This window comes from Cherax quadricarinatus, chromosome 89 (genome assembly GCF_038502225.1).
Source record: "Cherax quadricarinatus isolate ZL_2023a chromosome 89, ASM3850222v1, whole genome shotgun sequence".
Taxonomy (NCBI): Eukaryota; Metazoa; Arthropoda; class Malacostraca; order Decapoda; family Parastacidae; genus Cherax; species Cherax quadricarinatus.
Window position 1 is genome coordinate 986,048 of NC_091380.1, and position 15,957 is coordinate 1,002,004.

Genomic DNA, 15,957 nt, shown 5'->3' on the forward strand with positions numbered 1-15,957 from the left:
AGCAATGAACCACAACTGCAGGGCAGGCAGACTCAAAGATTAGAAAAAGAGAAGTAGACGTACAGATTAATCTTAAGTGCCAGTACACAAATAACCCGCACCATTAACTAGTTAATAGTCCAAGTCGAACCAAAACATTGTCATAAGTTTCTTTCTCCCATGTTTGGGTAATTTGAGTGGCAACCCTGACAAGGAAAGCCCAGGTGCATCACAGGGCTTAAATAAAGACTGTTATCCTGCCACTGTAACAAGGACTCTGCTCTCCATTATTATTATTATTAAAATCGAGGGGGAAGCGCTAAACCCGGAGGATTATACAGCGCCGGGGGGGGGGGGGATGTGGAAGGCATTCAGGCTTAATTCGGGGAACTGGAGCACAGATCCAATTCCCTAAATCAAGAGCCCCTGACCAACATCAAGGAACCTTCCTTGGCTGATTTGTGACTCAATAACTTGTTTATCTCCTCTTAAGTTCATAGCAATATAGGAATAATTGTATATTTTGGTGCATGTACTTTCCTAGGAAAATAATTTTCCAAATAGAAATAAAAATTCAAAATTGCTTGATAAAATTTTGTCATGGAAAAAATCTTAAAGTATGAAAATTTGTAGAAGGGCGATGAAAGTACGAGTTACCGTGAGTACTGCAGGAGTAACAAAGTAATGAATACGCTCAAAAGACTTACACAGTCTGTTATAAAAGATACGTAAATGTTTACACGAGCCAACATTAGTAAGTAATCTATATCAAAGATTTTTTTCATTGCTCTCATCTAAATTCTGCTGTTTTGTATCGATTCTTTGGAGGAATATGTGTGTGTGTTAGGAGAGTGAAGAATGTACTCGATACTAAGTTCACAGACTTGATAACATCATCTTGACTGACACTTTTATGGACCTCACCCTACGATTTTTTTTTTTTTTTTTTTAATGCACCGGTCATATCCCACCGAGGCAGGGTGACCTAAAAAAAAAAAAAAAGTTTTTCATTTTAAATTTAGTAATTTATACAGAAGAGGTTACTAGCCTCTTTCTCTCGGCATTTTAGTCTCCTCTTACAACAAGCTTGGCTTACGGAGGAAGAATTCTTTTACACTTCCCAGTGGAGCCAACAAATAATATAGGCTTATTTTCCAAAATTTGAATATTATATTTTTACAGTTTGTCTTGTTGGATAACTTGAAATCTACTTCACTGAGAGATGTTAATTATTATAATTATTAGATTTCAAATTTTGCTAAAGTGTTTTATATTTTAACTTATATCCTGGTGGGTGAGGGTAGGCATTATATGTGATGTTAAGGTGCAAATCAGCACATCTTCAGGAGCTTGCAATGTTGCAGAAATGAGAAGGAAGTCCAGGTAGATTCGTTCAAGGAAACGACTCTAGCTAGAATGAGATGATTATAAACAATTTAGGATTACATTATATTTTATTATGTTAGTTGAAACAGATGTAAATGTAGAACAAAACTTTTATTGAGGCAACATTCTGCTTGCATAACAGCCTTTCTTTTTCCAAGTCAATACAAAATAATGAACAAATATATTTATACAAGATGGTGAGTCTTTGAAGAATTGAGATGATGACATGAGTGGTAAGTAGCCAGGGAGCACTGCAGCTGCGGCTCTAGTGTTCCTGGAATGTTCACGTGAATCATCAGTAGCACTGCAGCTACAGCTGTAATGTTCCTGGATGTTCACTTGAATCATCAGTAGCACTGCAGCTACAGCTGTAATGTTCCTGGAATGTTCACGTGAATCATCAGTAGCACTGCAGCTACAGCTGTAATGTTCCTGGAATGTTCACGTGAATCATCAGTAGCACTGCAGCTACAGCTGTAATGTTCCTGGTGTGTTCATGTGAACCATCAGTGAAGTGGTTTTGTTTTTGTAATAGGTGAAGGGCTAAATAATTTGCTAATCTCCACACAAAATACCATTGAACAGAAATAAGGAGCCTTAAGCTCAGCAAAATGCTTAGCCTTATTTTTATTACAAAAACAAGAGTACGCTAATCAAAATCAACATTAATTTCCCATGATAAGATTATTTATGCAGGAATAGGTGATACTTGAATGCATGTAAAAAGCCCATGGTTATGCAGAGCAATTCAGGCAAGCTTAAGCTTAAATTAAGGCTACAAGGGCAATAAACATTACATATATTTTTTTTTAATAACACGCTGGCCTTCTCCCACCGAGACAATGACCAGAAAAAGAAACACTTTCACCATCATTTACACTAAACTGTCTTACCAGAGGTTATTAAATGTATACAATGTTCTGGCTGCTTACCATTCATACAGTGATCTCAAACAAGCCACCTGGAGATGGAAATATTTAGCTAAATATTTCCATCCCCATGTGGCTTGTTCTGCACTGTTAAGATCGTCTATTTTCAATTGTTTTGCACGGTGATCTCATTTTCCTGACTACAGGTACAATATTGCCTCAAAAAAAGTTATTCTGTATTTATCTGTACCACCTTGTTGGTTATATGTAATCTCTCCTTTTACTGTATTGATGGGGAAGCTGTAAAGAAGTAGGGGGTCAGACACCATTTAGAAACTAGCAGGTAGCCAAATTAGACCTACAGTGAAATGGTAGCTCCAGTTCCACAGATCAAGAGCCCTTGAGCAGCATCAAGGGGTCCCCTCCCTGAAGGAACAGAGTTTACAGTAACACAAATATTGTAGGACTTGTGAGAAACAATATCCAGCCCAACACAAAGTAGAAAGTGAATCCACCTCAATGAGTTTCAATTTGCATTTTACAACTAGTATTCAATATAAACTTTCTAGTCTCAAGTACAGTATTGTATATTTAATTTCAAGTACTGTACAGGTGACCCTGGCATGATGCAACAATGTTGCAAGTCCACAGTAACTACTAAACACCATCAAGCCATCAACAATTCTGCATAATAAGAATCTTCAAATATGCTTTGCACCCAGCACTGATTGCATATGGCAAACATATATTGCACACACACAATTACCAATTGAAATAGGTACTTGCATAATAATGACTTGACATACAATGAAGCAGCATAAAGCTAGGGAATCCTGTATATATTTTATTGTATTTTTGAGATGGTAAGTGGTTAAATTAAACCCCAGCTAACTTCACACTGCTGCAAGCTCTGTAAGCTTCATATATGTCACCATTGTATATAAATATATATTTTGTAAGAAAAGCATTTCATCACCATCTTAATATCACTAGTTTGTTAGAGCATAATCACAGTTCTATAAAAAAAAATATTCACCTCCCCTTTGTTTTGCACAGTCAAAGAATTCACTACGACTCGCGAAATATTAATAACATGTGAATCACAAAATCGTAATAATGCTGTTGCAAACAAACCACCGTATGGGTGGGGCTTGAACTAGCGGCAAGTTCACCACGAGTTCAAACCCCATCTGTACTGTGGTTTGAAAGAATTCACCATTTCACAGCACATCTATTAAACCCATACGTCTAAGTTTTACAGCACATAGGAAATGGGAGATAATCAGTTTTAATCAGAGGAAGAGGAGGGTAGCTAGAATTCCTTGGCTCAAGACTTCACCTGTATCACAGTAGTGTCCCCTTGAAGGGAAAAGTTCTGCTATACAGTTTAAAATGTGAAACTTTGCACTCTTTGACAATGCAAAAAGAGGAAGAGGTATTGAAATTGTTTACTGTAGTTTGCATGTAAAACTAATTGGTGCAGTGGTGTGAGTTTAAAACACAACACAAGCCAGGCACAGGTGTGAGCTTCAACTCTAGCAACAATGTGTAGCGATGTATCAAGCTCGTCCAAGCTGTGTGCTACAGTGTAATTCTTGCAACATACATGTTTACCATGTGTTGTTTATCTGGTACCGTGTTTTTATACTTATGCAGTGTGAGCTGAGGCTGCAGCATTATGTACAGAATGATGAATTGTTATTGGAATAGGTTTTTCTTGTTTACATTTGTACTGTATCGACTAAACTCGATAATTTTTAATGTATCTGAAATCTTTTGTCATACTATGAAGGCTGATGTGTCCTAAGCTCACAGTGCTGAAATAGGGACTAAATTTTGGCATGTATTTATATTGTTTACTCTTGGTAAATTGTCTTATATGTAGCAAACATTACAGCAGTGAGAGCCCACTTCACTGATGACACACATGTAATGATCATCTCCCATCTCAATAAACAGGTTAATGTTTTATGGGTTTTCTTGCCATGTGGATCAAAGTCAACTTTAAAGCCAGTTCTAATAGGCCTCTTTAACATTTGTACTGTGCATAAATCTTTGAGCATGTGATTTCTTATATGCCCTATAAACTGAAATAATTAACCAGGCAGGAATGTGCTATATAATGTGTGTGTATATAGTATGTATTACTATTTATATACAGTGGTACCTCGAGTTACGAACTTAATTCATTCCAGAAGGCTGTTCGAGTGCCAATACTGAGCGAATTTGTTCCCATGAGGAATAAGTAAATTAGATTAGTCCATTTCAGACCCCCCAAAAATACACTTACAAAAGCACTTACAGAAATACACTTATGTAATTGTTCGAGTTGGGAGCTGTTCGAAACTCGAGATACCACTGTATATACATATGTATACAATATATATGGTCACTAACATACAAATGTTGCAGTTTGCAAACATCTTCATTTACAAATAATGCCTCAGGAATGAGAAAAAGATTTACAGCCATTCACTGGAAAATTTGAAGGACATAACCATCCTCTATTTTACTGTTGTCTATATGAGCTACTCAGTCGTACATTGAAACTCCTGGAACTACTTACGTAATTGTATGTTGGAGACCATCTGTACGTGACTTATTACAAACTCTGCATGTTTTTTCCTCATTGAGTGAGACCATATATGAACTTTGGCTGGTATGTTGAAAATCTTTTATGAAATAGTATTTTCAAATTTTGAATTTTGGTATTAGAGTGGACCCCCGCATAACGATCACCTCCGAATGCGACCAATTATGCAAGTGTATTTATGTAAGTGCGTTTGTACGTGTATGTTTGGGGGTCTGAAATGGACTAATCTACTTCACAATATTCCTTATGGGAACAAATTCGGTCAGTACTGGCACCTGAACATACTTCTGGAGTGAAAAAATATCGTTAACCGGGGGTCCACTGTATGTTTATTGTAATTAGGGGAAGTGCCATTCCAATAGGGGTCATATAGCATTTAGGGAACAGGAGGTATTTAAGTTTGATGCATGGAAGAGGAGGATAGGTCAGCTGGATTGGATCAAAAGCCCATTACCAGCATCATCACCTTCCTAGACAAAGGGTAAACTTGTTTAAACATGAGGTTTTTACTTCAAATTTAAATAGCTAAGTTTGAGCTAGAATGAAGATGGGATAAGTGTGTCCTTTGCTAGTTTGTGCCGGGAAGGTTCTTAGTACAGTGACAACCTTGCTCAAACTGACTTCTTGCAAGAAGCTAGACGTTCATACCGTGATAAAGCCCAGCGTAATGAGGGTTAACTTAAGATAATAACTTTATTAATCCTAATCAACTGTATTTACAACTGGTTTAATCAGAAGTTTGTGGATATTCATATTACATTACTTTATGCACAAATTCATTGCACACAAAAATACTTGTACACTGTATGGATACATTACATATTTATTTGTATTTGATGTAGATGTGTCAGCAGATGAGCTAAATCACAGACTAGACAAGGAAAAGAAATCAACAGGAATGTTGTTGACTCTGTGTGAAGGAACTTGTTAAGTGGATGCAAAATGGGTAATGTATATGAGTGTTTTGGTATAAACATTTTGTATCTATGTGAGGCATGGTCTTTGAATTAGATTAGGTTATGTAAGGTTTGTCAGGAAAGAGGACAAGTATTGCCTAATATAGGTCTTAGTCATATGATGACCCACAGCTGGAGCTTTTGGTCATCTGACTGAGGCCTTCCACTGGCTCACCCCTCCACCTTTATAAAAATTAGGGTTATTTTTACTAATAGTCTTTGAATGTTGCTGCAAAGTGGAAGATAGAGACTGTGAGTGAAGATGTGTCTAAGGTCAGTATGAAGTATGTATGTATATGATGCAAAAAATAAGGATTAAATAAATTAGATGGTTTGGCGGCATAAGATGGTAAATTCAGGTCATGGATGTAAGGTTGTTGAGATGACTTGAATGTTTTGAAAGGTTGGCATAAGTTGATGAAAAGCTTGGATGGAAGGTGTAAAGGATGTCCAAGCATGGGCTGAAAGGTTTGTGTGAAAGTGGTATTGAGTGGTAAAGATTTGAGAGTCTGGCAAGCACATGTGATCTTGGTAGATCAGGAAATGGAGGCAAGTGGCTGCTGGAATTTTACAGACTGTCGAAGAGTGTGAAAATATCTATTAAAGGATTTAGAACAACTGGCTGGTATAGTGACTGCACCTGAAAAGAAGAGCAGAGGTACTGCAGCTCAGAGAATCACACGAATTTTGATATTTGTGCACAACTGGCTGGACAGTTAATAATGTGACAGTGAATGAACTGTTTTATATTGGGGTCTCCCTATCTTGTTACAAAATGGCTTGTGTGGTAATAGAAAAAAAAAAAGGGAGAAAGCTTCTGTGGCTGTGAGAAGAAGCATCAGGGTCACAGATGGTGGCTGCTGACGGAAATATGAATAGAAGTCGTTTCCGAAGTCTTCCTATGGAAAGCCTCATAGCTCAGTGGTAAAGCACTGGACCTGCTCCATGCCAGGGCCACACTTCAAGACACTACCTGTTCTTCTCTTTATTCATTGATAATCATTTAGGTACACCTACCATCCGACTTACGACCTGCTCGACTTACGACCACTCGAGTTACGACCGTGTTTTTTATGCCAAATTTCTGGGAAATAAACAACTATTTGTGTTGTACACAGAGTTTATCCTAAACCTTACAGTATAAAATACAGTACTAACAACATAAAAAGTAAATTAAAACACGAAATACCAAAATAAAACAATAAAATAAAGTCATTACAAAAATGTTTTGTTGATATTCAGTAGTAAAGTTCGACTTACGACCATTTCGACTTACGACCGGTTTCTCGGAACCGAACTCGGTCGTAAGTCGGATGGTAGGTGTATTATGATATATTGTTATATATATATACACGTATATATACGTATATATATAGTGCAAATTGCTTGCATTTGGCATGACTATATCAATATTTGCTCTCTGTGGTGCACATTACTAACTACAGATGCTTAATAACTGTTTCTCACCATTACTACCAGACACTTAAGTTTCTTATTAACAAGATTAATGTGTTTACATTATCTAATTTGATGCTGTTGTCAAGCTTTGTGCCTCGTTACCTGACCAAGTTGTCAAACTCAACTTAGTTAAGAAAGGCTTTGGCATAAGATTAATATTCACAGAAGATTTAAATCTTCTGTGAATATTTCACTAGTAGTAGAAGACTGTTGAAGATATGATAAATATTTGTTAATGAGGTTTAAACATACATGGAGAGAGACAAGAGTAGTAGGTTGTCTGTCTATTACAACCTCCAGCTAAGTTCTTTTACATATTTGCTGAATTATTATTTTTATTACATTAAAAACAATCAGGCACTAAACCCACATGGGTAATAGAGGTGGAGACAATTAGCACAAAATTGGCAAATAATGAAAAAGACACAATTTTCTTTTTCACCCCTGGGTTATAGATATCTCTTGTTTCTCTCTCCATCTGAGGTTGAACCTCTCAAGAGGATATTGCAGTATGTAGAAATGCTTTGTGTATAATGCTGAGTTAAGCAACTTGTAAAGGCCAAAATAGGCTTCAACGGTATGTAATAACTGAGGTTTGGGTTTAGTGGCTGAAGAAACTACCATGGAAGGCTAGCTCTCAGGCCCTCATACTGGCATGCATTCCTGGTAAGTTAACAAGTACTTTTAGTACCTGCTTGTGCACATGCCTTGCTGCCTTGCATTTACATAGTTGTGTTGCTCGAGAACCTGATTGATAGTGTACACTTAACACTAACAAACATTATCTGGAGAAGCTGAGGCTCTACTTCTACCACAAAAATATATCATTACAAAAATAGGAATAAAACGAATTTATAATCAATGAAGACTAAAAAATAATGCTATGAAATAAATAATCTACATACTTTATATTAATTAGGTTCTCTTCATAATGAACAGTTTGCATTTTTGGCATCAATATCAACTAACATTAACTCCCTTTTTTCCTTACAGCCAATATTCATATAAACAAGAAAATAATTTCGTTTTCATTTAATTTGTATATAACACTGTAATACATTTACAGATAAGTCATTAAACTTGTAGTTTGTAAATTCTCAAAGCAATGTTAGTAATTTTTATTAGATTGTAAATGGCATGTTTAGATATTTTTTTTTAAAACTGAGGTAAGGCGTGGATGAAAGATGAATGTGGACACACCAAGATGCTACTTTTGTAAGCAAGTGGGGGTAATAGGCATGAGTAATTTAGTCTCTATATACATATATAATCATGGGAAAACACCAAACCCATAGGGGGCATACAGCATCATGGGAATGGGTGATAATCAGGGTCCTTGGATCAGGAGTTAATCACCAGGTATCAAGGCACCCTTCTCCCCGGCCCTTGAAAGGGAATATAGGGTGATGTACACAGTACAGTGTACCTGGAAATAGGACTGGAAAAAAACATTTGCGTTAATAACCAAATTGATGATTAAACTTCACAAAGTTCCTCATTCTACAGATGAGATTTTTCTAATAAAATACCACTTTCAGGACTGGCATTATCAATAAGTATTGACACTGAGGAAAGGTTACCACTTTAGTGGTATTTTATTCTGAAGGCTACTCAGACATTTGCTAACCTTGTTTGCAGTGCAGTACAATTTTCATTTTTTATGTGGTACAAATATGTAGTTTACATGTAATAAAACACTGGTAGGCACAAAAGAAAGCCGCTAGTATTCAATGCATTTCAGGCCAACTGCCACTGCCATGTAGTCATCTGGATGAAAGTTACCCTGAAAAATCTTTAGCCAAAAACTTCAACCTGGTGTTAAAATTAAAGTAAATTGACGTTTGGATTATTTGAACCAAAATAAGCTTTCTTACCTTGACTCTATGGAACCTTGTGCCAGATTCCCCAAGTATTACATTCAAGTCTTTAAATACCCATAGCTAATAGATTAGGAACTAATGTTTTGGCAGACTGAAATAGAATCAGGCTTAATAATGATCCAGGATGGATTCAGACAGTCTAAACACTGATCTCTAATTTATGAGTTAGTTGTGATTTATTTTTATGCATGAACAGAATGTGTTGTGGTCATTCGTGAAGGTGGGAAACACCACTGGTGGTGTGAGATGATAATGTAGATGGAAGAGATGTAGGATATGTTTGTAAATGAGGTGTTTAAATCCAAGAGTTTTACAGTTAATTCAGTCATCATTAATTATCTGCCAATCCAGTGATCTTGCTCAATTTATCATCTAAACAAATAATACTCAAAATGTGCAAAATAGAGGACATAAAAAAATTTGTGATTATCGTGGTTTCTGAAAATCTGGATCAACCTTGACCATAAAGGCACAGGATAACTGATGATCCACTGTATTACCTAAGGATGACTGAAGAACAAGTGCAGTGAAGGTATTTTGTGTAAAAGTAGAACAATAAATAGACGGGAAGTCCTATAGTAACTGTGGAACTTCCCATTATTTATTTAGTGCATGATAAACAAGTTATTGATACTTATATTTTATATGTCCTTTTATCCTTCATACCCGTTTACATAAAAATGAGGTTCAGAATAATGTAATTGACAACCTGTTCTTGGAATATAGCAGGCAACTATCATGTTATTTTTTATATTAATAGTATATAACTTATAATTTCATCATTTTTATATCCATTTAGGATAATAATCCTAGTAAATAACTTCAGTATAGATCTTGTGAGTAAAATATTATGTGTAAAATACTTATTGTTATCTACAACATGTAGTCTGTTGTGGAAAGTGTTCTCACTATATATTACCACCAACAGAGGAAGCTGAAGAGACTGCCTGTGGGTCTTGTCCTGGTTCTGGGCTCGACATGCACCTGCACCAGCAGAGTCCCCTCCTTGCTTCATCCAAACTATCCTCTTCGCATCATGCTCACCTTGAGTCAATAGCTCCATATAACCCCATTCTTCCCACCCATTTTGAGACAATGTCCAAGAAACTACTCCCCATCACATCTAAAGTAGCCATCAGCAGCCTTGAGGACAGCATCAGTATGGACACGAGAGGTATTGACATCCCATCTTCAATCAGTGTAGTTAATGGCCCAGTAAAAGTGACTAATGGTTTTTACATCCCAGAACATTAAGTGACCTGTTAGTATTATATTTAATGATAAATATTTATGTGAAACAAGATCACAAGAAACAAGTGATATCTTAATATGCAGTTTAATCACTTTGAAAGGGAAATTAAATTTGAAGAGCTTTCGTTATCTTTCAGTCTCATTCTCAAGGAATCATTATTCCTTGAAAAATCAATTGAAAGGCCACAAAAGAATTGGAATTTAATTTTGCTTTGAAAGTGGATAAACTGCAAACATTTGTGTGTGCGTGAAAATCAACTATGAAGAACAAGATACATTAAGAACAGACTTAATTTGAGCGGGATGTGATCAAGATACCTAAATGAAGCCGGATAAATACAGTATACAAATACTGCAGTGTAATAATAGCTATGCAATACTCATGTAAGTACATACTAAACTATGTAGTTAACTGTATATCTTGTAATGACTGTCTCATGCTAGGTTTTAAGTTAAATAATATAATTAATGACATTATACACCTAAATAATTATATTATCATTATAAACAAGCTACTGTTTAAGTTAAAATAATACAGATAAAGACATTTTACATTTAAAACTAAAACTATCATTATGAAGTACAATTTAAGGGTTAACAGCATAAACATTTAAAAATAAAAAAGTACAACATTCTATAAGTTATTAAGTTACTTTAGAACTTTCAACTGAAAGTAAAAAACAAAACAAACTAAGAACTTGATATACTGATATTGAGAGATTTGAACATTGCAATGCAGGGTTGTGCATATGTGTGTATAGATCATTTCCATCTTCCAATGCATCAAGTTACACACGTGTATTTGCAAGCAAGGCACCTCGGAAACATTGTTTTACAACCACCAAGTCTCGATACAATCATGTGTGTAACATAGCCATCTACTGTACTGTTCTTTTCTATAAAACTCGTTTGTATGCCGGAAAACCAGGAATGCAACTTGCATGTAAGTTGGGGGCCTCCTATATTTATGCTTAGTATGCAGGTTGGGAGGCAGCTGTGCGAATGTCTCGTTGCAAACTTGGGCATATTTTAAATTAATGAAATTCTTTTCAGTTTTCTCTATAAGCTTAATGGTGAACTGAATACAGTATTCTCATAATTTTAAATTAATCATCAATTTTTTTATTTGTTTCCTTCAGCCTTTTACAATGTGCAGTAATTCAAACAAAAATATTAATTATCAGCATGCAAATTTTTTTTTTACGTGGAGCACTAAACCCATGTGGGCCCTTGAACATATGGGTGAAGGCTCAATCCTCCATCCACTAACTGTGAAAACAAGTCAAATCGTACTCACTTATTTATCAGTTTACAACAATGTGTAAAGACCTTACAAAGAATTGCTTATCATTAAGTCCTTAGAGTGAACTCTAAGTTGTGCTCCTGGAACCGAATGAGCTAACCCAAGTGCTATTCTAATATAACGTGCTCTGTCTGGAGTATTGTGTTCTCGTCTTTAAAGACGAGATATCAAAACATCAAGCTGCTCCCTTGATGGGCATATTTATAGTATATTATATATATATATTATCACACTGGCCGATTCCCACCAAGGCAGGGTGGCCCAGAAAAGAAAAACTTTCACCATCATTCACTCCATCACTGTCTTGCCAGAAGGGTGCTTTACACTACAGTTTTTAAACTGCAACATTAACACCCCTCCTTCAGAGTGCAGGCACTGTACTTCCCATCTCCAGGACTCAAGTCCGGCCTGCCGGTTTCCCTGAACCCCTTCATAAATGTTACTTTGCTCACACTCCAACAGCACGTCGAGTATTAAAAACCATTTGTCTCCATTCACTCCTATCAAACACGCTCACGCATGCCTGCTGGAAGTCCAAGCCCCTCGCACACAAAACCTCCTTTACCCCCTCCCTCCAACCTTTCCTAGGCTGACCCCTACCCCGCCTTCCTTCCACTACAGACTGATACACTCTTGAAGTCATTCTGTTTCGCTCCATTCTCTCTACATGTCCGAACCACTTCAACAACCCTTCCTCAGCCCTCTGGACAACAGTTTTGGTAATCCCGCACCTCCTCCTAACTTCCAAACTACGAATTCTCTGCATTATATTCACACCACACATTGCCCTCAGACGTGACATCTCCACTGCCTCCAGCCTTCTCGCTGCAACATTCATCACCCATGCTTCACACCCATATAAGAGCGTTGGTAAAACTATACTCTCATACATTCCCCTCTTTGCCTCCAAGGACAAAGTTCTTTGTCTCCACAGACTACTAAGTGCACCACTCACCCTTTTCCCCTCATCAATTCTATGATTCACTTCATCTTTCGTAGACCCATCCGCTGACACGTCCACTCCCAAATATCTGAATACATTCACCTCCTCCATACTCTCTCCCTCCAATCTGATATCCAATCTTTCATCACCTAATCTTTTTGTTATCCTCATAACCTTACTCTTTCCTGTATTCACCTTTAATTTTCTTCTTTTGCACACCTTACCAAATTCATCCACCAATCTCTGCAACTTCTCTTCAGAATCTCCCAAGAGCACAGTGTCATCAGCAAAGAGCAACTGTGACAACTCCCACTTTATGTGTGATTCTTTATCTTTTAACTCCACGCCTCTTGCCAAGACCCTCGCATTCACTTCTCTTACAACCCCATCTATAAATATATTAAACAACCACGGTGACATCACACATCCTTGTCTAAGGCCTACTTTTACTGGGAAATAATTTCCCTCTTTCCTACATACTCTAACTTGAGCCTCACTATCTTTGTAAAAACTCTTCACTGCTTTCAGTAACCTACCTCCTACACCATACACCTGCAACATCTGCCACATTGCCCCCCTATCCACCCTGTCATATGCCTTTTCCAAATCCATAAATGCCACAAAGACCTCTTTAGCCTTATCTAAATACTGTTCACTTATATGTTTCACTGTAAACACCTGGTCCACACACCCCCTACCTTTCCTAAAGCCTCCTTGTTCATCTGCTATCCTATTCTCCGTCTTACTCTTAATTCTTTCAATAATAACTCTACCATACACTTTACCAGGTATACTCAACAGACTTATCCCCCTATAATTTTTGCACTCTCTTTTATCCCCTTTGCCTTTATACAAAGGAACTATGCATGCTCTCTGCCAATCCCTAGGTACCTTACCCTCTTCCATACATTTATTAAATAATTGCACCAACCACTCCAAAACTATATCCCCACCTGCTTTTAACATTTCTATCTTTATCCCATCAATCCCGGCTGCCTTACCCCCTTTCATTTTACCTACTGCCTCACGAACTTCCTCCACACTCACAACTGGCTCTTCCTCACTCCTGCAAGATGTTATTCCTCCTTGCCCTATACACGAAATCACAGCTTCCCTATCTTCATCAACATTTAACAATTCCTCAAAATATTCCCTCCATCTTCCCAATACCTCTAACTCTCCATTTAATAACTCTCCTCTCCTATTTTTAACTGACAAATCCATTTGTTCTCTAGGCTTCCTTAACTTGTTAATCTCACTCCAAAACTTTTTTTAATTTTCAACAAAATTTGTTGATAACATCTCACCCACTCTCTCATTTGCTCTCTTTTTACATTGCTTCACCACTCTCTTAACCTCTCTCTTTTTCTCCATATACTCTTCCCTCCTTGCATCACTTCTACTTTGTAAAAACTTCTCATATGCTAACTTTTTCTCCCTTACTACTCTCTTTACATCATCATTCCACCAATCGCTCCTCTTCCCTCCCGCACCCACTTTCCTGTAACCACAAACTTCTGCTGAACACTCTAACACTACATTTTTAAACCTACCCCATACCTCTTCGACCCCATTGCCTATGCTCTCATTTGCCCATCTATCCTCCAATAGCTGTTTATATCTTACCCTAACTGCCTCCTCTTTTAGTTTATAAACCTTCACCTCTCTCTTCCCTGATGCTTCTATTCTCCTTGTATCCCATCTACCTTTTACTCTCAGTGTAGCTACAACTTGAAAGTGATCTGATATATCTGTGGCCCCTCTATAAACATGTACATCCTGAAGTCTACTCAACAGTCTTTTATCTACCAATACATAATCCAACAAACTACTGTCATTTCACCCTACATCATATCTTGTATACTTATTTATCCTCTTTTTCTTAAAATATGTATTACCTATAACTAAACCCCTTTCTATACAAAGTTCAATCAATATAGGTAGGAACTTATTTAGTGGAGGCTCAGTAATTCATTACAGTGGACTCCCGGTATTCGATATTAATCCGTTCCTGAGAGCTCATTGAATACCAATAATATCGAAAACCGAATCAATTTTCCTCATAAGAAATAATGAAAATCAAATTAATCCGTGCAAGACACCCAAAAGTATGAAAAAAAAAAATTTACTACATGAAATATTAAGTTTAATGCAATAGAATAATTACAATAACAATAAAATAATTGACACTTACCTTTAATGAAGATCTGGTGATGAATGATGGGATGGGAGGAGGGGAGAGGTGTTAGTGTTTAGAAGGGGAATCCCCTTCCATTAGGACTTGAGGTAGCAAGTCCTTTTCCAGGGTTACTTCCCTTCTTTTAATGCCACTAGGACCAGCTTGAGAGTCACTGGACCTCTGTCGCACAACAAATCTGTCCATAGAGCTCTGTACCTCCCGTTCCTTTACGATTTGTCTAAAATGGGCCACAACATTGTCATTGTAATAGCTGTGTTAGGGTGATTTTCATCCATAAAGGTTTGCACTTCAACCCACTGTGCACACATTTCCTTAATTTTTGAAGTAGGCACAATGTATTCCACAACTGGTATAGGCTTCTCAGGGTTAGCCCGAAACCCTTCAAAATCTTTCTTAATTTCCATACTAATTCTCACCCTTTTTACCACAGGGTTGGCACTAGAAGCTTTCTTGGGGCCCATGGTGACTTATTTTGCAGAAACAAGCACCAAACACAGTGATAATATGGATAATATGGAATGTACCGAATGTATCCTTAGATGCGCGCACACTGGCTGGCTTGTAAACACTGGCACACAAGGGGCAGTTCAGGCCACATGTGGACAGGTCTCGTACAAATTGTATCGAATACCGGGTTTTCAATCGAATACCGAGGAAAAATTTTTGCAATATAATGCATTGAATACCGGATTTATCGAATACCGATGCCATCGAATACCAGGGATCCACTGTATTGATAAAATTTGAAGTAGAGTACTGTACTGCAAGACACGTAAGTGTAGGTGTTCATGTAATATATGAAAATGTATACACCTACCATCTGACTTACGACCTGCTCGACTTACGACCACTCGACTTACGACCGTGTTTTTTATGCCAAATTTCTGGGAAATAAACAATTATTTGTGTTGTACAGTGTTTATCCTAAACCTTACAGTATAAAATACAGTACTAACAGCATAAAAAGTAAAGTAAAACATGAAATACCAAAATAAAACAATAAAATAGTCATTACGAAAATGTTTTGTTGATATTCAGTAGTAAAGTTCGACTTACGAACATTTCGACTTACGACCGGTTTCTCGGAACCGAACTCGGTCGTAAGTCGGATGGTAGGTGTATGTAGAAATAAGTGTGCA

General features: G+C 37.0%; 1 protein-coding gene across 1 annotated transcript in view; it reads left to right on the forward strand.

The window, feature by feature from the left end:
• Positions 1–15,728, forward strand: part of Ttd14 (TRPL translocation defect 14) — a 104,591-nt gene extending 88,863 nt beyond the window's left edge. Inside the window, exon 12 of the mRNA XM_070104235.1 lies at positions 10,050–15,728. Coding sequence (XP_069960336.1) covers positions 10,050–10,375 — 326 coding nt within the window. The 3' untranslated portion in view covers positions 10,376–15,728. The remainder of the gene's footprint in view (positions 1–10,049) is intronic.
• Positions 15,729–15,957: the final 229 nt, after the last annotated feature.